Source organism: Pseudorca crassidens, chromosome 6, assembly GCF_039906515.1.
Source record: "Pseudorca crassidens isolate mPseCra1 chromosome 6, mPseCra1.hap1, whole genome shotgun sequence".
In the NCBI taxonomy this organism is placed as follows: domain Eukaryota; kingdom Metazoa; phylum Chordata; class Mammalia; order Artiodactyla; family Delphinidae; genus Pseudorca; species Pseudorca crassidens.
In genome coordinates, this window is record NC_090301.1 from 34678783 (window position 1) to 34702512 (window position 23730).

The 23730-nt window shown below is 46.5% G+C and overlaps 1 protein-coding gene across 1 annotated transcript in view; it reads right to left on the minus strand.

The window, feature by feature from the left end:
* LOC137226353 (aldehyde oxidase 2-like) overlaps positions 1-23730 on the minus strand; it is a 78656-nt gene that overhangs the window by 39198 nt on the left and 15728 nt on the right. Inside the window, 15 exon segments of the mRNA XM_067741058.1 lie at positions 1063-1115; positions 1118-1181; positions 4048-4162; positions 4751-4920; positions 6314-6406; positions 8019-8202; positions 8747-8785; positions 8787-8929; positions 10318-10466; positions 12374-12467; positions 15304-15452; positions 19530-19622; positions 21186-21330; positions 23618-23655; positions 23658-23697. Of these exon segments, the coding sequence (XP_067597159.1) occupies positions 1063-1115; positions 1118-1181; positions 4048-4162; positions 4751-4920; positions 6314-6406; positions 8019-8202; positions 8747-8785; positions 8787-8929; positions 10318-10466; positions 12374-12467; positions 15304-15452; positions 19530-19622; positions 21186-21330; positions 23618-23655; positions 23658-23697 (1569 nt within the window).

The following is a 23730-nucleotide window of genomic DNA, read 5'->3' on the forward strand; positions in this document are numbered from 1 at the left end:
AACCCTTGTTAGGATCCTAGTACAACCCTAGGAAGCAGGGTGAGCCAAGAACAATGGCTTGGACTTCTTGCAAACTTGATGAAATGGGAATTTGGAACAGAGTTGATTTGGTTTAGAAAGAACAAGAAACATGACCTCTTTAACACTTTGAATATTGAGTAAGTTGTACCTTTTAGGCACATTTTAAAAATGTTCAAATGGTTCACTAGGGCCTTTGAAAAAATTTTATTTTCTTTCACAAGCAATAAAAGAAATAAGCTTTTCTCAACTTTCATTGAATTAGAACATGCAAACCCCTGTCCACATCTCACTTTTCTAATCTAAATTCATTATTTTTGCTGGAAGTAGCATTTTCATTCCATCATCTAGACCCAGAAATGAGAGTGGAAATTTTTGTGGAATTTCATCATGAAAGTCCCACTGCTTTTGGGCTCTACCTTGAAAAGATTATTGTTCCCAAAATCCATTCTCACTATTTTCAAGTAATAGAATCCCCAATTTCTAGTGAATACCTGGCCACCTAGAATACAGTCTACATTTCCCAGATCCCCTTTCTAGGTATGTTGGTGTGGCATGTGACTAGGTTCTACCCAAGGAGAGGTAGGAAGGTTATGTGCAGCTTCTGGAAGTGTCCTTAAGGGGAGGGGATATGCTCTTCGTCATCACCTCATTCTCTCTGCTGACTGAAATGTGGACTCAATAGCCAGAGTTCAGTAGCCATTGTGGACCGAAGTGTGATCTGGAGAATGGAAACCACGCAGGACGGAGCAACTATATACAAGAAGGCCAGACCCTTGACACTTAGAAACACATACAAGCCTGGGACTGGCCATTTCTAGATTTTCTGAATGTGAGAAAGAAACTTCTATTTTTTTCCTGTTTCTTGGAGCCAAAGCTAATTTTAATTCATTTAAGTAATATCTTCCAGAGCAAGCTGGTTTTTCCAGAGCAAGCCAGTGACAAAAAAAAAAAGTAGAGCCCTGAATTAGTCTCGCATTAAGAAGTTTGCAAAGGAACTTTTGATTCTACAACCTGACCGGAGAGATCAGGCAGTCTGCTTACCTCAATGGTGAAGATTATGGGCTCCAGTTCTTCACAGGTTACCTTTATCTTTTTGCGTGCTTTGCCTGTACATCTGTCTCTGCAACCACAGCACAGATGATCTGGCCCACGCAGAGTACCTGCGGAAAGTACATACATGAAGCAGGTGGAAAATTCTGGGTAGAAGTACTGTTAGTGCAGACTTACCAATGGCTGGTGTTTTAGTTATCATTGTTGACCAATAATAACCACATGTGACTACATGTGCTTGGCTAAAAAAAATTTCTTTTAAATTTTAATTTAAAAATTAATTAAAATCATACAGATGCTTCTACTGGCCATTTTACTCAGTGAATGTAAGCCCCAGAGTGGGTGTGAGATTGGCTGTGACCTGAATCGGCTGCATCCTCTGTCAAGGGTTGTCTGCGAGTGTCGCCTTCATGGAGTCATTTTAGAGTTTAAAGATAAGGAGAGTATTTTTTGTACAATGTGATTCCTGTGCTTCCCCCCACCCCACAACCCCAAAATTCATATGTTGAGGGGCTGACCCCCAAGGTGACTGTATTGGAGATAAGGCCTTTAAAGAGGTAATGAAGGTGAAATGAGGTCCTAAGGGTGGAGCTCTAATCCAATATGACTGGTGTCCTCATAAGAAGAGGTAGGGACACCAGGGAGGCTCATACACAGAGAAATGGCCACACAGGAGAAGGTGACCGTCTGCAAGCTGGGAAGAGTGGCCTCAGGAGAAACCTGCCAACAGCTTGATCTTGGACTTCTAGCCTCTAGAACTGTGAGAAGATACATTCCTCTTTTTTAAGCTATCAAGTCTGTGGTACTGGGTGGACCAAAAGATTCGTTCAGTTTTTTCCGTAAGATGGCTCTAGTAGCGCTTACTTAGTTGTCTTTAACTTCATTTGAAACAATTTTGTTAGATTCTATGTGACAGCTGTCATATCAGTGTGCATTTAGAAAAAGACATCAAAATTGGTGAATTTTTGTGTAGCCATTTTAATATTGAAGATGGAAGAAAAAGAGCAACATTTTCGGCATCTTATGCTTTATTATTTCAAGAAAGGTAAAAACGCAACTGAAACGCAAAAAAAGATTTGTGCAGTGTATGGAGAAGGTGCTATGACCGGCTGAACGTGTCAAAAGTGGTTTGCAAAGTTTCGTGCTGGAGATTTCTTGATGGACGATGCTCCACGGTCCAGCTGAGCATCAACACAGGTGGACCACTTGAAGTTGATAGCGATCAAATTGAAACAATAATTGAGAACAACCAATGTTATACCAACGCGGGAGATAGCCGACATACTCAAAATGTCCAAATCAAGCGCGGAAAATCATTTGCACCAGCTTGGTTACGTGAATCGCTTTGATGTTTGGGTTCCACATAAGTTAAGTGAAAAAAACCTTCTTGACCATATTTCTGCATGCGAATCTCTACTGAAACGTAAAGAAAACGTTTCGTTTTTAAAACAAATTGTGACGGGTGATGAAAAGTGGATACTGTACAATAACGTGGAACAGAAGAGATTGTGGGGCAAGCGAAATGAACCACCACCAACCACACCAAAGGCCGGTCTTCAATCAAAGAAAGTGAGGTTGTGTATATGGTGGGATTGGAAGGGAGTCCTCTATTATGAACTCCTTCTGGAAAACCAAATGATTAATTCCAACAAGTACTGCTTCCAAGTAGACCAACTGAAAGCGGCACTCAACGAAAAGTGTCCAGAATTAGTCTACAGAAAATGCATAATCTTCCATCAGGATAACGCAAGACTGCATGTTTCTTTGATGACCAGGCAAAAACTGTTACAGCTTGGCTGGGAAGTTCTGATTCATCTGCTGTATTCACCAGACAGTGCACCTTCGGATTTCCATTTATTTCGGTCTTTACAAAACTCTCTTAATGGAAAAAATTTCAATTCCCTGGAAGACAATAAAAGGCACCTGGGACAGTTCTTTGCTCAAAAAATATAAAAAGTTTTGGGGAGATGGAATTATGAAGTTGCCTGAAAAATGGCAGAAGGTAGTGGAACAGAAGAATGAATACATTGTTCAATAAAGTTCTTGGTGAAAATGAAAAATATCTTTTATTTTTATTTAAAAACCTGAAGGCACTTTTTGGCCCACCCAATATTTTGTTATGGCAGCCCGAGCAGATAACATACCTCCTAAATAACAGCCAGCCTCTTCATCTGGAGTTCAACCAAAAGGACAGTGGTTTGTTTCATGGCTGGAAGAGAAACAGCCTGAGATGCAACAGTAGTAGTAACACCTACTGAGAGCCTTCACATGCCAAGCACTGTTGTAAACACTTGGCATGTATCAGCTCATTTAAATCTCACAACAACACAATGAGGTGGGTGCTACGATTATTCCCATTTTACAGATAATGATATTTTACAGGTATCATGATACCATTTCACAGGTGATGATACACAGCTAGTGAGTGGCAGAGCGAGACCATGAACCAAGGTAGTTTGGCTCCAAAAGCAAGTGCTCAATGAATGATTGTAGACTTGAATTAAAAGGTCAAGGATGACATGAGCAACTTTATTAAAAATGGAGTATGTGAAGGTGAGTGGGAGGTGGCAGGAAGAGGGTTAGTCCAGGAAAGGAAAGAGTTCAGTGTAAATAACAGAGACTGGCTATATATTTGTACTCTCCTTTCTAGATTTTTCAAGGGTTTTCTATCCTGATATATGTCAATTCCAGCATTTATTCTTCAAATAAGAGTAAATTGACTCAAGAGCACACAGTGGGAAAACTCGGACTTGTTGTTTTCCTGTAATAAATTTCCTTTTCTCGATGTTATTTCCTGATTCCAGAAGAGTAGGTCCATCTGAATAAAGGCATTAGGGGTAGAGAGAAGCTGGAAGAATTGGCACTTCTAGCCCCCAGTGACAGAGAAGGCTGGGAGGCGACGGAAGGCCACCTGGAGGTGGTACCTTGGTGATTATCTGCACAAAGTCATGTGGGAAGGCATGTTCTGTACCTTACCTTATCCACGGCCAACAATTTGTCATTTTCGGTACCACTGGTGCCTGGAATGTCCTCCGCTCTTATCACATCAACCACCCCAGGTAGTTCAAGGGCCTCGGACAAATCAATTGATCTGAAAAAAGAGAAATATTTAAGAAGTAGAAATCAGCAAGCTTTGAGGGCCCTAAACCTGAGGGAGAGATAGAGCATGGGTGAAAATCAAAATATATAACAACTGGTTCACCGTAGGCCCTGACCAATCAGAGCTGATCTGACACAGAGCAGGGTCCAGGAGGCCCCCTGCTGGGCCTGGGGTAACATCATAGCTACTGGGATGGGAGGAGAGGGAGGGACCAGTACGGCTGTGGCAGGGGTGTCCTTAGGAAGCTTAGGACAGTGGCCATTTACCATTCATTCATTGTTTTATCACCAGCTGAATATTAGCCCTACTCAGAGTTACTTCTTTGAGCCATGCTTGAGGCAGCAGCAGGGAGATGAGATTAGAATGAAAGCGAGGGCCCTAATTGTGATTTTTGTCTCTCTTTCATGATGGGCATTTCCATTTACACTCCCTTCCTCCTCCTGGGGCTGGTGACCTTTTAAAAATTCTTTCCATAAGGTTCTTTGGGTTTAGAACATTTCAGGAGAATGGTCACATTCCTCCAAGGGAATCCCCAAGTGTGCTTTAAAAAAGCCTTTCGAAAGCTTTTCATTTACTTACATGATTTTTGCATGGGCTTTGGTACTGGTCACCAAAGCCATTGAAAGTTCTTTATCCACCATGGGGATCTCATCACAAAATATGGCTTCATCTGTGCCATGTTTAAGGCCTGGTAGGTGCATGATGGGGCATCCGACTGGATCTTGGAGGGATTGGTGAGAATCCACACTCTACAGAGAAAGACAAGAGTTTCCCTGGAAAACTTTAATCTTCAGAAGTGACCTGGCCAATTACCAACACTCCTGATTCAGGATTGAGAAATCAGATGGTCACCCTCAGGCAACAAACAGTGGAGTGGGTCAGATGAGCGTGGCAATTTAATGATGTAACTAGACTGGGGAATTGTTATTTCAGTTATGCGGCAATGCTTTAGACAGGGCCAATGTTTTGGCAAAATTGTGAAGTAGGTGAAGGGGCACTCTGGCTTCCCCTTTTGGCATGTTCTTTTCCCAAGTGGTACCCCGCACCCCTTTATTCTGGAATTCAGAGTGTCTCCCTGTCCTGCTTTCTTACCTTTCCAATGATCAGCCTGTTTACACGTAAAGTGACCGTGATGATGATGCCTTGAGTGCTATAATTCCTGAGGATGGGGGGCCAAAATCTAAGCCAAAAGCCTGCTTATCGGCTGGAGCAGGGCCTCTGGTGGGAGATGGGGGACACATGGCAGTGGAGTCTATCCAGATCTGGTCTAAGGTGCCTCGGCTGCCCTTGTGATATTTTTGTGCACAAAAATATCACTGGTAGTATAAGTAAATGGATGAATCGGGAGATTGGGATTGACATATCTACACTATTGATACTATGTATAAAATAGGTAACTAATGAGAAGCTACAGTATATAGCACAGGGAACTCTGCTCAGTGCTCTGTGGTGACCTAAATGGGAAGGAAATCCAAAAAAGAGGGGATATATGTATACGTATAGCTGATTCACTTTGCTGTACTGTAGAAACTAACACAACATTGTAAATCAACTGTACTCCAATAAAAACTAAAAAGTAAAGGGAGCACGTGTTTATTCTGGAACTCTGCTCAGCGAAGATCTATGTGTGGACTGTGTGTGGAGATCGGGTGGCAGGAGGGGCTGTGCTCTAATAGATAATAATAGATACTTTCTAAATTGTCCTTCAAGAAGAGGGGCTTCAGTTACTTGCAGGGCTCTTGTCTTGCCGACTGGAGATTAAACATTTGCAATCAGGGCTGGAGGCTGAACCTTGCTACTGTCCTGCTCTGTCCTGCCCCCCACTCCTGGCTTAGCTGCTCCTCAAACAAATGCCCAAAGAACAGCAGTTTGAAGACACTCTCAGTTATTAGTCAGATGGTCAAACTGTTTCAGGTCGGTTTGGCCCTGAGGGCATCCAGCGGTAGCTCAGGCCTGATCCAGCGGTAGCTCAGGCCTGATCTTAGATCCAGCCTCTCCCTGGATCGACCTGAACAAAGGGCCAACGTGCTAGCAAAAACTAGAAAGTTAGAAGGGAAAATCACAACTTTGAAGCACTTGCTTCTTCACACAGCTACAGCTGTCTCTTAGTTTCTCGGTTTCCATTAAATTAAACTCACTGACCTGGTACCTTTGGACTCCCTGGGGTACTGTGACCGGGAAGTCTTCTAGAGCACTTAGGAATCGGTCTGAAATTTCAGGATAACAGCGTCTGTTCTGAAAGACGATTCAAAACAATAAAGATAAGCTGATTAGTCTCTGATTAAACTGGGCTTTGAAAGTGACTTGGCTTAAGTAGCCAAGAAACCGTAAGGTTCGGGTAGCCTGGATGACGCAAACCCACATCACCTCCCAGGATTCACTTCTGTGAATGTTCTTTGCCCTCCCTCCCTTTCCACATAAGGAAGACCTGGACTGACTGTTTGAATCTGATCCTCAAGCCAGTCTGAGGAGAGAGAGGCCTGTCAGCAAGCTGGGCAGAGGCAGGAGGAGAAGCAAGAAAATCCGGGGTTGGAAAAGCCATTCTAGAACGAGCTGGGGTGGTTCATTGTACACAAAAGAGCCCAAATCCTGATTATTTTCCTCAGCAACTCAGTTTTTCTGAGAGAGCAGCAAAACTGGGAAGGCTCTCTGGGTGTCACTGAAACACATCAAGGGTCTTGATTAAGAAATTCAGTGGCAGCAGGAGTTATTCTAGTAAATGTGTTTGTGAGGGTCTTCATCTTTCTTTCTTTTCTTTCTTTTTTTATTTTGGCCTCGCCGCACAGCTTGCGGGATTTTCGATCCCCAGCCAGGGATCAAACCCGGGCCCCCTGCAGTGGAAGCACGGAGTCTTAACCACTGGACCTCCAGGGAAGTCCTGTGAGGGTCTTCATCTGAATGAATGAAAATCAGACAGTTTAGGAACACACTGGGCTGTTGGCGTGGGGTGTGACTGGGGAACAGGGGTGCAAGTTAGGGTGAGAGTTGTAGTCACAGGGGAGGAAAGATAGATTCAGAAGAGAGAGGGGGAGGGGGAGAGAGAGAGGGAGAAAGAGAGTGAAAATATTTTGCTTTGGTAACATATTCCAGAAGTTTATCATCAGAAATTCTGAAAAGAAGCTCCTTAAATATTAGCATATAAACCTTTCAGGTTTTTGTTTTGAATTTAATTTTATTTATTTTCTTATACAGCAGGTTCTTAGTAGTCATCCATTTTATACACATCAGTGTATACATGTCAATCCCAATCTCCCAGTTCATCCCACCACCAGCCAACCTTTTAGATTTTTTGAAAAATAAAATTTTGTTTCACATTTCATATTGAATATAAAATTCTAGAATAGGCAAAACTAATCTGTAGTGCCACAAAGCAGATCAGGGGTGTTGCCTGGGGGCAGGGGTGGGAGGATTGACAGCAGAGGGGCAAAAGGGCACTTTTTGGGGTGATGGAAATACCCTATCTCTTTTTTTTTTTTTTTTGAAATACCCTATCTCTTGTTTGAGGTGGTGGTGAGGTCAGTTTACACAATTGTCAAAACTCTCTGAGTTTAAATAGGTGCATTTTGTTCTATGTAATTATACTTCAATAAAGTTGATTTTAAAAGAGAAAACAATTGCACATAGGAGGTAGGGGTCCCGCCATGTTTCCCTGCTCAGGGCATGTGGTAAACATCTGTGCACTGAAGACAGTCTGGCATCCTGAGCCTCACGCAGTAGCCCTTCAGGGCTGACTTCCGGAAGAAGGGATGGCTGGGAACTGACAGGCTGCCCACAAGACAGTTTGCAAAAGTAGTGGGGAAGGTGGGAGCTTACGCTGCCAGGAGCACATAAAAGCCAGAGCACTTACAGGCACAGAGAACAGTTCTACTAGCTTCTTCAGTTCCTGCAGAACTTGTAGGTAGAATTTGAGGAAGAAGCTGACCACCAGAGTCCTCTCGAATGCCACCCTCCCACCTGGAGTCCAGCCTGGGAGGGAGAGTTCATCCAGGAGCAGCCTGCAGGCCTCATCCAGCATCAACTCACCCCAGCGCCTGGAGAAGGGCAGCCTCAGTGACTACTGGCACGTGCTAGATATTGGATGGTGGCGGTTCAGACACCCCCGCGTCTCATTTTATGAGTTGGATAGGCACTTAGAAATCACCTAAACAAGCCGTTCAGGAAAACTGGGGCCTGGGAGGCTGCACTGAGTAGCCTGAACATGCTGGAACCAGGCATTAAATAAATAGACCATTAGGGTCAATTCCATTATGAACTGGACACTGCCTTTACTGAGGAAGAAATAGAGTGCCCCCGAGCAGTGGGAGTGGGAGGTACCACTTGGATGCTGCCCGGTGTGGGTTTGCAGGAGTGTTGATGTGCGCAAGAGCAGTGGGGCTGAACACAGTCCTGGGCCATATTTGTTGTATCTCTCACCCAAAGAGCGGCACCTAATTAATCAAAGTCAAATAAGGTTGGATTCATTTAGCAAAATTACAGAAAGAACAAACAATGATTCTACATATAGGAGTTTCCATCTTCCCACTTGTCTTTTTTGACGTCAAGCTTCACCATCAGGGTCCAGGGTATGTTGCTTACCTCCCCAGGAGCTGCTGGCAGGATTTTTGTGCACTGACTGGCAGCCCCGACCCCTCTGTAGGCAATGCTCAGGTCCTCGATGGTGTCTGTGCCCTCCCTGAAGAGGACTTGCCTGCCAGCATTCACATGGGCCAAGGCATTTTGCTGGCACTGAGCCTGTCAGAAGGCTGACACAGATTCCCACTGTGGAGACAAAAGCCGTTTGGAGTTATTTGATATGTTAAAACTAAGAGCAAGTTTTCTGCTTCTTGGTGCCACGAATTAATCACTTAGACTCAATCTAAATGGACACAAAGGACGCTTGGCACAATTTGAGGACAATTTGGCTGCCTGTTCGTTCAAAGAGAGAATGACGTCCTCCCAAAGGTCTGTCCCCAACCCCCCATACGCTCAATGAACAGGGATCACTGCGCACTTTCCCTCTGAGGCCAGGATGCCTCTGCACAAAATGCCTGGAGCATTTCCACATGCCTTTATTTCTGGGCGCCATAACTCCAGTCTCCAGTCCCCTTTGTCCCCTGCGAGGATGGAGGAGCCTTCTCAACACAGGTGCTTTTAAGCGTGATTTGCTGAAAGTGTAAAAGAGACCCACCGAATTTCTGGGTTTGTAGATGCTATCATTTTTCCATTTTGCAAAGTTCGTAAAGGCGTTGAATAGGACTTTCCAGCGGTGGACTAGGGACTCTTCTAACTGAGACAAGAGTCAGGATGGTGACGGCTGCTCCCCTTACCCTTGGCACCATGACCACTGGTGTGCTGACACAGTGTTAACGGAGATGGCCGGTGCCTCGAGTGTGTTTCCATCTGTGTGGCCACCGAGGGTGCTGTGTTTGGTCAGCTTGTTTTCCTCTCTGGGGCCCTTACCCAGATGCACACTGGCTCGGGAACAGATTTCAAAGTTTCCATTCCCAAGGAAAAATAAATGAAGGTCATACATGGCTGAAAGCATGACATAATATAAGACTTCCTACATGACCAAGGTGACTCCTGGCTTGGGATCACTGTGTATGTGTATGAAGTATTGCCCCTCTTGGCAAGACTGTCCTCTGGGATTCAGGTACGGTTTGGGGGAGAAGCACAGGGAACAGGGAGTGAGGACAGAGGGCTCCCTCGGTAGCTGGCTGGGTGGCCATATCTCCCCCAGGGCTGGTGTATTAGGCACTCCTGTTTCTCTGAACTGTTGGGGTCAGCTCCGGGGTGGGGGCGGAGCACAGAGGTCCGGCCGCAGCCTCTGCCTCCTTTGGGTCAGGTGGAGAAGCTCATTCTGCAGCAGGAGAACTTGAATTTCCGCCTCCCAGCATTGATATTGGACACGAGGGGGTGTGGAAGCACCTCCGCGGGCCGGGCAGGCGCCACCCCACAGCTGAAGCAACAACCGCAGCTGGTCACCCGGAGCCGCCCGCTCAAGGGTTGCTGAAAGCCTTAGTGCCGCACCAGGCTACAGAGGACAGGAAACAGGTTTTCAGGGCAGCCTTATTTTCCTTCCATCTGTTCTGAAATTTCTACAGATGACTGGACTCAGTTATGCAAAGAGAAAAACAACTCTCAAAAGTGACCAGCAGAATTCTTACCTTTTGAGAGTGGGGGATATACGCAGACTCCGCAGTTCCCTCCGGCTCCAGGTCTGCACTCGCCAGCCCAGCAAGAAAATGTTCGCTTAGAGGAATCTGTTGAAGAAAATGACATTTCTGCACAGGTGCAGCAGGAATGCGAGATTATTCTGTACTCTTAAATGTCAGCAGCGGAGAAGAAAATGTCACCTTTCTCTGCGAGGAGCAGCGCGGGGATCTGAGCGCGCCGAGGACCAGGCCCCCTTGTCCCTTCCACAGGGAGGGGTGGCAGCCGCTGCATGACATTTACTCTTGTTAGTGCACGTGCTGTGTGAACTGGGTCTCTTCCTGTCCCCAAGGCCTGTCAGGCCCGTTTTCATCTTTCAGCAGAGGCTGGTTAACTAAATCTAACTCATTCAATACTGGGATCAAGGTAAGGGCGTAACTTAAGCTGAGACGTGGTTTGTTTCCATTATGAACAGAGCTCAAATCATTGGATTTGCCTTTTGTTCTTGCCACTGCTGTTGGCCTCTAAGCGGGATACCCATACCTTTAAAGCAAAGTGAACAATTCACAAAACCTCCTTTCGGCCCCGTTGTCACCACATGGTGGTCAGAGAAGTCCCCTCTGGCTTTAAAAAGTGGCTGTGGCTCCACAGAGGAGATGTGGCGAGGAGATCAAGCGGCAGTGCAGGGAATCTGACGTGGGTTCCGCTCCTGGCACAGCAGCGATATGCTGATTGGAAGGCAGGCGGCAGGGGGACCCCAAAGGAGCCCCTGTGGACCTTTCCCTCCCTGCTACTGGCCTCACCGGAGCGGGCTGAGCTCAGGCTGGAGGTGGCTTTGGCAGAGCTGGGAAAACAGAGACCTTAAGCCAAAGGTAACGACCAACATCCCAGCAGAAGAACACAGCTAGTACTACTAGTCCTAGTGTAGAAGGCCCCACGGGGGCCGGGCCATCCTTGCTATCCTGATGCCCCAGAGCCTAGGCTGCTTCTCCCTTAGTCTTTGGGGGTTGAGCTAAGGTCGTGCTGGACCGCAGGCCTGGAGGACTCAGCAAAACAGTTGACCGGGCCGGGCAAGGTGAGGCCTTTCCTCTCCTCCCCCCTGGGTGGGTCCCACACAAAGCTGAATGGGGGCATGAGAGCTTGTCCTCTACCAGTAGGTCTGTCCCAACACTTCTCAGTTCCCACCCACCAGGGACAGCCAACAATCCCCTGGGGAGGGTTACAATGCCTGTAATATAATTCCTGGTTGGCCACACCCCGAAGTTCACAAGGGGCAGTGTGACTGCTCCCCTGCACCCAGTGCCAGCCTGTCAGCTGGTAGGAGGGCATTTGATGGGTGAGGGAGGGGGTGGAACAAGGGAAGCGGGGAGTTAAAAGCCCTGGGGAGGCCCTGATGGAGAAGAAACAAGCATGCCCATTTGGAAATCAGGCAGACTGGGTCTCCATCCCATGCCCGCCTCTACAAGCGACCTCCGCCGGGTGGTTGCACACATTAGACATGACGTGTGTAAAGTATCCAGCAGAGCCTGGCGCAAAGTCAGCACCCAGTAAATGGGAGTGCTAGCATCCCTGTAGCAGCCGGAGGCAGTGTGAAGGCTGAGCACTTTGGGGGAGACAAGGGTGGTATAGCACGGAGCGCCCCAAGGGAGCGTCCCTCTCAGCCAGCATGTACAATTAGTCATCACCTTCCTCCTGCCCCCAGGGGCCCCACGATGTCCCCAGCGTGTCCTAACTAGATCTGTGGCTTCTCTCACAGAAACTGGGGGTGTGGGCATGAAGAGAAGGAGGTGCTGGTCCTTGGGCCACAGAGAGCCTTCACGTCAGCCTCTGATACCGCCCCAGGCTGATGCGGGCTAACTGAGCTGTGGTCCAGGCTGGGTGTTGCGTGTATGTGTGGCAGGTGGTGCAGAAGGAAGCGCCAGCCACCCCTTGCATCAGTGTGCCTCCTGCCAGGAGCCTGAGCTTCCCATGGTGGATTGAGAGCCGGAGACCTGGGCTCTGATATAGCAATTCTTTAAAAAGAAACAAAAACTTTTCAGGTGCTGTCCAGAGTGTTCTGGGGTAGCTTACCTTCTGAAATCAGATTGAGGTTAGTGTTGCCCACAGCCAGAAATGGATTCAGATCTGAATAGCGATGCCGGCTTATAATGTGTCCCCCTAAGGACTAAGGAGAGAGAGTTACAGCCTCGGCCTTCGATCCCTCAAATCCGAGACCCATAGGCACCTGCTTACGGTCTTCTCTGGTAGTGAAAGGGTCAGGAGGAGTCTCAGTGTGCTCTGCAGACGAGACTCAGTTCAGACCATGTGGGAGGCCTCCACCCACCTGCGACTTTGGATCGGGTGAGGAATGGATGGTAACGCTCTACGGCATTTGGTACGTTCCACCTGCTGTCTAACCCCTTCACACGTATTTACTCAATCCTCACAACAACCCAGTGAGATGATGCAGTTATCCCCCCTTTGCAGATGAAGACACTGGGGCACAGAGAACTTACGAAACTTGATCAAGGTCTGCCAGCTAGGAAGGGGCAGGACTGGGATTCAAGCGAGTGAGGCTCAGCAGCCAGTTCTGAGCCACCCCTGCTTAGCTGGTGCAGGTGGCCACAGTGCTGGCCACAGAGGTGCCGTCCTGCCTGGGATCTCAGCCTCATCGCACGGCCTCTGAAATTGCTGGACTTCTGTGGGTTGTGTTGAGGTGCTGGGCATCCACATCACTGAGGGAGAGTTGCCCTTTTCCTCTTGGGGGATTCCACTTGGATCTGGTCGAGGCTGTAGCATCTCAGAACGTGGCAGGGAAATGACTGGCCAGTCCACTCAGTGCCCTCCTTCCCATGTAGTGATGGAATCTACAGTGACAGTCTGGGCTGTGTTGACCCGGGCTGGAACATGGGTGAGGACAGGAAACCCCAGTTCCTCTATGAACAGCTCAATTTTTTTTTTTTAACATCTTTATTGGAGTATAATTGCTTTACAATGGTGTGTTAGTTTCTGCTTTATAACAAAGTGAATCAGTTATACATATACATCTGTTCCCATATCTCTTGCCTCTTGCGTCTCCCTCCCTCCCACCCTCCCTATCCCACCCCTCTAGGTGGTCACAAAGCACCTAGCTGATCTCCCTGTGCTATGCGGCTGCTTCCCACTAGCTATCTATTTTACATTTGGTAGTGTATATATGTCCATGCCACTCTCTCACTTTGTCACAGCTTACCCTTCCCCCTCCCCATATCCTCAAGTCCATTCTCTAGTAGGTCTGTGTCTTTATTCCCGTCTTACCCCTAGGTTCTTCATGACATTTTTTTTTCTTAGATTCCATATATATGCGTTAGCATATGGTATTTGTCTTTCTCTTTCTGACTTACTTCACTCTGTATGACAGACTCTAGGTCTATCCACCTCATTACAAATAGCTCAATTTCGTTTCTTTTTATGGCTGAGTAATATTCCATTGTATATATGTGCCACATCTTCTTTATCCATTCATCCGATGACGGGCACTTAGGTTGTTTCCATCTCTGGGCTTTTGTAAATAGAGCTGCAATGAACATTTTGGTACATGACTCTTTTTGAATTTTGGTTTTCTCAGGGTATATGCCCAGTAGTGGGATTGCTGGGTCATATGGTAGTTCTATTTGTAGTTTTTTAAGGAACCTCCATACTGTTCTCCATAGTGGCTGAACCAATTCACATTCCCACCAGCAGTGCAAGAGTGTTCCCTTTTCTCCACACCCTCTCCAGCATTTATTGTTTCTAGATTTTTTGATGATGGCCATTCTGACTGGTGTGAGGTGATACCTCATTGTAGTTTTGATTTGCATTTCTCCAATGATTAGTGATGTTGAGCATCCTTTCATGTGTTTGTTGGCAATCTGTATATCTTCTTTGGAGGAATGTCTATTTAGGTCTTCTGCCCATTTTTGGATTGGGTTGTTTGTTTTTTTGTATTGAGCTGCATGAGCTGCTTGTAAATTTTGGAGATGAATCCTTTGTCAGTTGCTTCATTTGCAAATATTTTCTCCCATTCTGAGGGTTGTCTTTTGGTCTTGTTTATGGTTTCCTTTGCTGTGCAAAAGCTTTGAAGTTTCATTAGGTCCCATTTGTTTATTTTTGTTTTTATTTCCATTTCTCTAGGAGGTGGGTCAAAAAGGATCTTGCTGTGATTTATGTCATAGAGCGATGAGCAGCTCAATTTTAAAGTTCTTGTTTCCACTGAGTGGAAATCTGCTTCCCTGGATTCTCAGCTATCGGTCATACTTCTACCCTTTGTGATCATATGAAATGCATCACACGTCTCCTTGGGAGTCTAGAAATATTTGAAGGCAGCTCTCATGGTCCCTCTGATTGTCCCCACCCCCACCATTCCTCTTTCTGATGTGGTTTCCAGCCCCCCACTCTCCTGCCACCATCTCCTTGCCAGGCTCCAGGGTTTGAGTCAGAGTTCTTGACAGTGAATGGGAACGTTTTGGAATCACTTGAAGAGATTTTTCAAAGGAAACATGTTCTCCCTCCATTCCCTGTATCCCAAGGATTTCTAATACACCATTTGGGGTATGTAAGGGAAGGAGCGTGTGTACTTTGAAAAGTTACTTCTGCTTTCTTCTGAGGTCAAAAACAGTCAGACCTTGAAGTGTGATTCCCTGACCTGAGCATTATTCTTCAGCTGTGATCTGAACAGTCTGAGGTAGAGGAGACTACCCTCCTTATTTTAGGTATTATACTTCTGTTAACGCAGCCTAAGTCTAAATTAGCTTCTTTGAAGGTCTTATCACCACATTAGCACTTGTTCCTACTTGGCTTATTCTGTTGACCTTGACTTAGAGTCTTCTTTGAAATATGCTATTAAATAATGTTTGTTAAATATTGAATAGTTACTTATTGTGCCTGTCGTTTCAATCTGCTGAGACCCTTTTGCACACTGATTCTGCCAATGCCTATTTCAACATTTCGGTGAGGTTAAGAAATAGGTGCAGTGGGCCTCGTGATTGGCCCGGAGGACATACGGCCACGTTCCAGATCTGCCTGCCCGCCAGGCTCTTCAGGTGCTTCAGGAATGCTTGGTATGTCTGGGTCTTCTCCCGGAACTCAGATACCCTCTCAGCCAAGATGTCCTTGACCTGGGCCAGAAGACAGGCAGCACCTGTTGTCAGTCCTGAAGCACATTGTTTTTACAGGTGATGTGGGAGGAGCAGCTGGATTGTAATCATGGCTCCAGGGCCTTGGTGTCCAGCTAGTGCGGTGGCTCTCCACACTGGCTGCTCAGAGAATCAGCAGAACTCAAACAGCACAGATGGCCCACTCCCACGTCAATCAAATCAGAATCTCTGGGTGCAAGCCTTTATCAAAGTCTCCCCAGGGAGTTCTCCTGGGCAGCCAGGGTTGGGAACCCCTGGGTTGGTCTACACTCTTTGAATGAACGCAAGAAAACAGAGGCTAGAGAGAAGGGAGGACGGTAAAAACTAGCAGGTGGCAGACTCTACTAGAACTTTCTGTGACCCCCTCCTGACTGACCACAGTGAAGCTATGCAAAGCTGTTTTGTGATTAAGCGGGATAAATATGATGGCATGAAAACAATCAAAGGTCTTTCAATTTCCTAGGTCATTGTCTGAAATCAATAGTGCTTTTACTGTTGATTTGCACCTCTACAGGTAGCCTTGCTATTCAAAATCATCAACAACCAGTTCCAGGAGGGGCACCGGCCAATCAGAATGAACACAGCTCATGCAAGGAGCTGCCCTAGGTATTATGTTGGTTGTTGTTAGGTGTGTGGATCTTGGGGGCTCCCAGGGAGGAGCTTGGGGGCAGGAGCAATGGAAAAGCATCCATCTAGGGGGATCAGGGCAGTGCTATTTGCTGGCTGCCAAGGAAGTAATTCAGAATTTAAAAACCATTGCAGCCATACTCTTGAGTACTGGCAGTATCTTAGCGCTGGCTTTGGGCTTCTCTGTAGTAGGGATGTAAAGGGTTCAGATCAATCTTTGAAAATGAAGAAGCCACCAAACCATCAGGAGGTGACTTAGCTGGACTTTAAAAATTAATCTCTCTGGGGTTTGTAGAATGAATCACTAACACGTAGAATCTGATTTGACATCATTTCCAAGGCTGGGTTCTAACCTCAGTTAGTCTGATTTTTAACAGGCTGTGGGCTGGGCTTTGATTTTTCTCTTGTGGATTAATCGTGGAGAATATTTCACCCTCCCACATAACTTTATCTTCATCAGTATTAACAATGTACTTGGCACAATACTTCCCCCACCCCTGCCAACATACACGCACAACACCCCCTGCTGCTTCAATGATCATAGCTAACCTAATTGATTAGGGAAACCACTAGTTTCTCCTTATTATCTATATGCTAAGCAAATCTTGCCTAAAAGTAACTAAACTTCTCCTCTGCCCTGGAGTGTCTCTCAACTTAGAGTCCTCACCCTGTTGCTGCTTCAGCATCTCATCCAAGGCACTCCGTAACGCGGGATCCCATCCCAGACCCACCAGGGATGGTCTATTGCTTCCCATCACTACAAGTTCCAATAAAGCTTGGTCTTTAACTTCTGCAAAATCCTGCCTTCCCTTTGCCTGCAGAAGCACTGGGAAGATCAAGCTTGTTTCCTATCATACAGTTCCTCCTACCCTAGAGACCCAGAGCCTTCTTCGTAGGGAAGAAATCAGAGACAAAGACATTATTATTATTATTAATATCTTTTTAAGGTCAGGAGCATCACATAGGCTAGTATGATCATCCCTTATTTGACACAGAATAGGGCAGTTCAGCCCTAGGGGCGAGTAAACTGTCAGCTGTTGCTACTGCCTGGGTTCTCAGAAGAATGGATTTCAAACTCAGGCTGAGGCCAGACAGTCCACCTTGGGGCTTTCGTCTGGCTCTTTCCATTGCTCACATTACCCCCTCACTCTGTGCCAGGCATGACACAGCTGTGCCGAGGAAATTCTATTTACTGTATTTCCATTCATATTTTATTCCATCTTGGGTCACAAAACCTAGCCTGTATTTCAACAGAGTTGAAAAGAGCCTTACCTTTGTTTGATTCTCAGAACATGGATTTTAACTCCATGCTTCTCAGAGTTTGCGGGTCTATGGGTTAAAGGTGCAGCAACTTTCTGGAGCGTTTACTGTACTAAAGATTTTGAGGAAAAAGAAGTGTACAGAGCCAAGCGTGTATGTGACATGGATTAGCACACAAAATTTAAACAAACGGAAGCTGTCACAGAAACTGATTTCCTGCGGGAGACCGCTGCTGGTGGTGGTGGTGGGTACAGCTGGCTCCCACGTACCCCTCCCCCACCAGTGTCCTTCATTCTTCTGGGCCTTAGGAAAAGTTTGGGCATCCTTGGGAAGGTCCCTGGAGGCCACTAGAGATTACTCACACTTAAAGTTTAAGGGGCCCCCGAGGAAAGTGCATTGTTTGTTTCCTCAGATTTTAGAATCTGGCTCTACTTTGCCTGCAGAGTCCAAACAACCAACTGGACAGGCCGTGGGGTGGGCCTGGGGGACGGGGAATGGCAGTAAAGACGAGTTCTGGATTGGAGGTGGGAGATGTGTGGCTTGATGACCCGCCAGTAGCCAGTTTGGGGACCTTGGGCAAGTTCACTTTCCTTGAGTCCTGGCCCTGGCGGAGGTAGATATAGGGGCTCAGTGGGATGGAGAAAGTCTTCCCTCTCCTTCAAACAGAGCAGCTTATTTTCATTTACTAAGATTTGTTTGAGGACAGGGTTGTGGTGCTGAAGACAAGTTTGAAAACCGTGGGCTAAACGATGCCTGGGGTGAACATGAGGGGAAGGGTTTTCGGGTCTTGACCATCTGCTTAAGCGACTTGACTATACTCCCAAGCCACCCATTTTACTATTCCCTCTTTCTCTTCTCTCCAACCCCAGGATTTCAGGTAAATCTAAGCACGTTCTCCTCCTCTTCTGAGTGGTATGCAGATGTGCTACCTGAGTTGTCCCAAGGCTGAAGCTGTGGTGCTGGGCAAAACCAGGAAGTGTCCCTTTCCTAGCAAGTGGGTGGGATGAGGCCAGGGAAGGGCAGGCTTGCTGGTCTGCAGCACGGTCAAAGTCTGGCTGATGATGGTTGAGGCCGGGAAGGTAGGACTCCTGGATGGCAGTGATACAGCCAAGGTGGGTCCCCTCCCCTGCCCACCACCAACCTCCAAAAACATACGGTGGCCTACCAGTCAGTCTGGACTAAAGCTTTCAGTCCAGTCCACCTCCCTGTTGCCTGAGTTAAGGAAGTCATTATTACCACTGCCTCCCAAATTCAACTTTCTGACCCACTCATTTGTTTGTTTGTTTTTTGCATTAAGTTATTTGTCAGTAATTTAGCACATATATGCATGTATCTGGGACAGGCACATATATGCTAGGAGATCTGGGAGATGAGGGAAGGACTAAAATAAGGTTCCTTTTGCCAAAGGGTTTGCAGTGCATCTTGAAGGCAAAGCCTTGCATGTTTCCTTCCTACTCTGTGGGTGCCAGCTTGCCTGATGCAGTATCTGTACAAAAGGGGCCCTTAAGGATGTTGTAAGTGACTGGGGGTGTTTGTTTGCCCGGGCAGGTTTTTGTCTCACTTGGCCTTTTGCCGTTGTCCCCATGAGACAAGTAGCATTTGAGTGCCAGACACTACATCGCCTACTTTCCTCCTGCGAACATACTCCCTCCCTGGAATTGACCATCCAACCATTGGAGAGTGCCAGTTCTCTCTTGCTGTCTTCCCATTAAAGTGACACTGTAAGATTGTGGCTTTTTTTTTTTTTTTTTTTGCGGTACGCGGGCCTCTCACCGCTGTGGCCTCTCCCGTTGTGGAGCACAGGCTCCGGATGCGCAGGCTCAGCGGCCATGGCCCACGGGCCCAGCCACTCCACGGCATGTGGGATCCCCCTGACCAGGGCTCGAACCCGTGTCCCCTGCATCGGCAGGCAGACCCCCAACCACTGCGCCACCAGGGAAGCCCGACTGTAGCTTTTTATAGGCAAGAATCCTGCAGCTGAGTGCAGGGTCTTGAATGACATTATCCAAGTACCTAATATTCTGTGCGAAGCTTTTGACAGTAAAGTTTCATGGTGGGGATGTCATATCACATCAGAAAAATGATGAAGAATTGGAAACAGGCCAGACAAGATAAAAGTATGAGGAGGTTCTAAACTATATAGCAAGTTTTAAGTTTAGTGCAGGAATCGGTTCATTGATATTTTACGAAGAACACCTGGAACTCACCATCACTTGTTTTAGACACCATAATCAGCTCAGAAATCCTAGCAGGAGAGAGGAGAACTGGGTGAAAATGTCCTTGAGATTTCAACGCAGGTCCTGAAAGTAAATGCATTATATATTCTAGAGAGAGTTAGGAAAGAGAAAATGCAATTTTTTGGCATTGAGTGTTTCTCATAAAAATATTCAGATGCTAATTTTAAAAACTGGAAATAAATGTGTATAGATGTTGGGCTTCCCTGGTGGCGCAGTAGTTGAGAGTCCGCCTGCCGATGCAGGGGACACGGGTTCGAGCCCTGGTCTGGGGGGATCCCACATGCCGCGGAGCGACTGGGCCCGTGAGCCACAACTACTGAGCTTGCGCGTCTGGAGCCTGTGCTCCGCAACAAGAGAGGCTGCGAAAGTGAGAGGCACGTGCACCGCGATAAAGAGTGGCCCCCGCTTGCCACAACTAGAGAAAGCCCTCGCACAGAAACGAAGACCCAACACAGCAAAAATAAATTAATTAATTAAAAACAAAAAGTACCAGTGCCACCGTGGATGTGAGGATTAAATTAGTCAATGCTTTAAAAAAAAAAAAATGTGTATAGATGTGAAAGCAGTGGCCGTACACCCTGCCAAGTAATTTTATAGCACAGGCTCTCCTGGTATATGTGTTTATTTATACTCTCTACATGTGTATAAAAATAGGAAATAAAATGGATGAGAGGTTCTTAGAAAACCCTTGCATGTGGGCACCAGGAGACACATATAAAGATATCTGTAATAGCAAAAACTTGGAGAACACTCCACATCCTTGAGCAATAGAATGGATGAGCAAATTGTGCCCTGGACACACGATGGAATCCAGCAGCACAGTTACACGCAACAATGTGGGTGAATCTCAGCTCGAGAATGTTGAACGCGCAAAGCAAATTGCAGAAGAATAATACCGTGTCAGTCTATTTATGTGAAGTTCAAAAATATGCAAAACTAAGGGACATGGTGCTTAGTTACTCAAATATATGGGGTAAAATTGTAAAAATGAGGAAGAGACTGACCAACATTGTATTCAAGTTAATGAGTGCCTCTGAGAAGAAGGCGAGGGGGGGGCCTGTGGTTTGGGAGGGCCCATGGGGCATTCAAAGTTCTTGGTAAAGCTCTGGTTCTTAAACTGGGTGTGGTGATAACTGGGTGTGCATTGTTAATATATCCATACATATTTTATAAAATTCTATTTTATTGAACAAAAACAAAGTTAAAAAGGACAAAGTAAATTAAATGATAAACTGTCCTCTAATACTTTTTTCCCACACCTCAAGAAGTTACACTGCATACTCCCAGGGTATATGTACCTCCAATTTTGGAGACCATTTTATATAATAATACGATATTTGTATTATACTTTAATATTGTATATATAATTTATATATGAGTATATAGCACATATATGCTAGTATTTATAAAAATATATAGTAGATATAAAAATACTATGTTATATAAATAATTATTATATAATATACAATATAGTAGTATATTTTATGATACAGTATTATAGCATTTTTATTTAAAAAATGAGGTTTTTATCCTTAAAAAGTAGTTTTTGTAGACTGTGAGCACAGTGGGGGACAGGAAATCCACCTCGGCACAAATGGTGGACTGAGAATCGTTGCAATCACTCACCCAGCGAGGTGTTGCCCAGGATGAGAGGGCCTTCCAGGTGTTTTGCTTTCAGCTCCAGGAGGTCCTTGAGGGTCCCAGGGGAGATCCAGGTGACGCTCTTTCCATGAAAGGCCAGGGTTCGTTTTTCTGGGTTCTTTGCCATTCTCTATGTGCAAATAACAAGGTGTGTGCACCTGTGCACACCTGTATTCCTGGGTTATGATAGATCCTAGGTGGAGGTATGTTTCTCTAGAGAGATTTCAGAAGTTCTGGGGTCCCCTTGACCAAAAAGACACTCACTACACCCATTGGCTAAGGCCTGAATTTTCCATAGTTAGATATTTACTCCTTTAGCTTAAGCCTTGATAATGTGTAGTTCTTTGGAGGAAACGGACAATATGAGCTGGCATCTGTCACTGACCCTTCAGTATAGATTAATTCAACATAATTTAGTATCATGGCCTTAAAAATCATAATTATACTAATACTCCTAAATTAGAATCTTCAGCTTTTCCTCTGAAATCCTGAACGAGTACTCAGTGTCTCTCCTTAGATGTGTAATAGGCATCTCAAATTTAACGTGTCCAAAACTGAGCTCCTCATATCCCATTGCCCTCCAAGCCCCGGAAAAGGACCCCCCAAAGGCAAAAGGCCCTGCTCCTACGGAGGTCTTCCCTTTCTCCATAAATGGCCACTCCCGTTTCCAGCTGCCAAAGCCCCGGAGTCAGCAGTGAATGCGCTCTCTCTCCCACACTCTACAGCAGCGGTCCCCAGCCTATCTGGCACCAGGGACTGGTTTCGTGGAAGACAGCTTTTCCACGGACGTGGTGGTGGGGGGATGGTTCAGGCAGTAACGCGAGCGATGGGAGCAATGGGGAGCGGCAGATGAAGCTTGCTTGCCCGACGCTTACTCCTGCTGTGCTGCCCTGTGCCTAACAGGCTGCAGCCGGTATCTGTCCGCGGCCGGGTGGGTTGGGGACCCCTCCCCTACATCACATTCATCAGGGAATCTTTTTTTTTTTTTTTTTTTTGCGCGTTACGCGGGCCTCTCACTGTTGTGGCCTCTCCCGTTGTGGAGCACAGGCTCCGGGCGCGCAGGCTCAGCGGCCATGGCTCACAGGCCCAGCCGCTCCGCGGCATGTGGGATCTTCCCGGACCGGGGCACGAACCCGTGTCCCCTGAATCGGCAGGCGGACTCTCAACCACTGCGCCACCAGGGAAGCCCCATCAGGAAATCTTGTTGGCTCTTCTTCCAAAAGGTATCCAGAATCCACTCCCTCCTCACCACCTGCATGCTGGCCGCCTGGTCCAGCACCACCATCCTCAGCATGACATTAGGGCCCTAATGGGCTCACTGCTCCTTCCCTCGCCCCCTCCGCAGGCTATTCCCATCCCAGCAGCCAAAACGACCCCGGATCCCATTACAAGGTTAATAGGAGCGTAACCCTCTTCTGTCCAACCTCTCTGGTAGCTTCACATCTCAGGCAGAGTAAAAGCCAAGTAGTCTAGGTTCAGCATGGTCTGCCCACCCCCCCTGCCCGCAGCTTTCTGATCTCTCTAGTTCACTGCGCTCCAGCCAGGCTGGCCCCTGCTCCGTCCCTTGATCAGGCCGGGAGTTCTCCCCTCCTTGGCACCTTTGCACTTGCTGCCCCACTGCCTGGACTGCTCTTCCCCCATGTATCTTCATGGCCAGTTCCCTCCCCTCTTTCAGGACTTTCTTCAAATGTTATCTTCTCAGAGAAGTTTCCTCTGGCCGGATATTTAAAGTTGCAACCCCCTGCATCATCCTATCCCCTTTCTCTGTTTTATTTTGTTCTCCTTCTCACTTGCTAACACACTATATAACTTATCTAGTATCTTGCTCATTGTCTGTCTCTGCCACCAGGTTACAAACTCCTTGGGGTCAGGTCTGTGTGAGTTTTGTTCCCTGTTGTATATTCAGTACCCCAAACAGTGCCTGGCACATTGCTGAATGATGAATATTTGTTGAATGCATGAATAAACACATCAGAATCTTTCAGAAATAGGCATTTTATGGAATGAGACCACTGGATGTTAGAGAGGAAAGATAGAGATGCTGACAGAGGGAAGGCTGAGGTATCGGGAGGCCCTGGAAGTGCCCCTTGAGGTCAATATCTGGAAAAGGCTGGAAAGGCCAAGTTAGAAGCTGAGAAAAACTGGATTGCTTGGGACAGTCAGTAGGGACACACTGCAGATGACAATGATGGGAGTAATGACGAAATCGCTTTAAAAAATAACCTCAGCTGAGGCTTCAGAGAAAGTGTGCAGGGCAACAGCCAGGGCTTGGTGAGCTGGACAGGGACAGGCATACTGATTTGATCAAGCATTTCCACAATTTGATAATTTCACAGGAGGGGAAGCGTGGTTTTAGAAAACTGAGATTATAACCAGTGGCATTGAAACGAGCACATAAAACACCCAACTCATCTTACCAAGAGTTCTGGGGGAAATATGAGTTCCTGGTAAGGTCTAAGGGCTGGAACTCCTCTTTTGCAAATAGCTCCATGCAAATCTCTATAAAGGGCAGAAGAAGATTGTTCTGTCA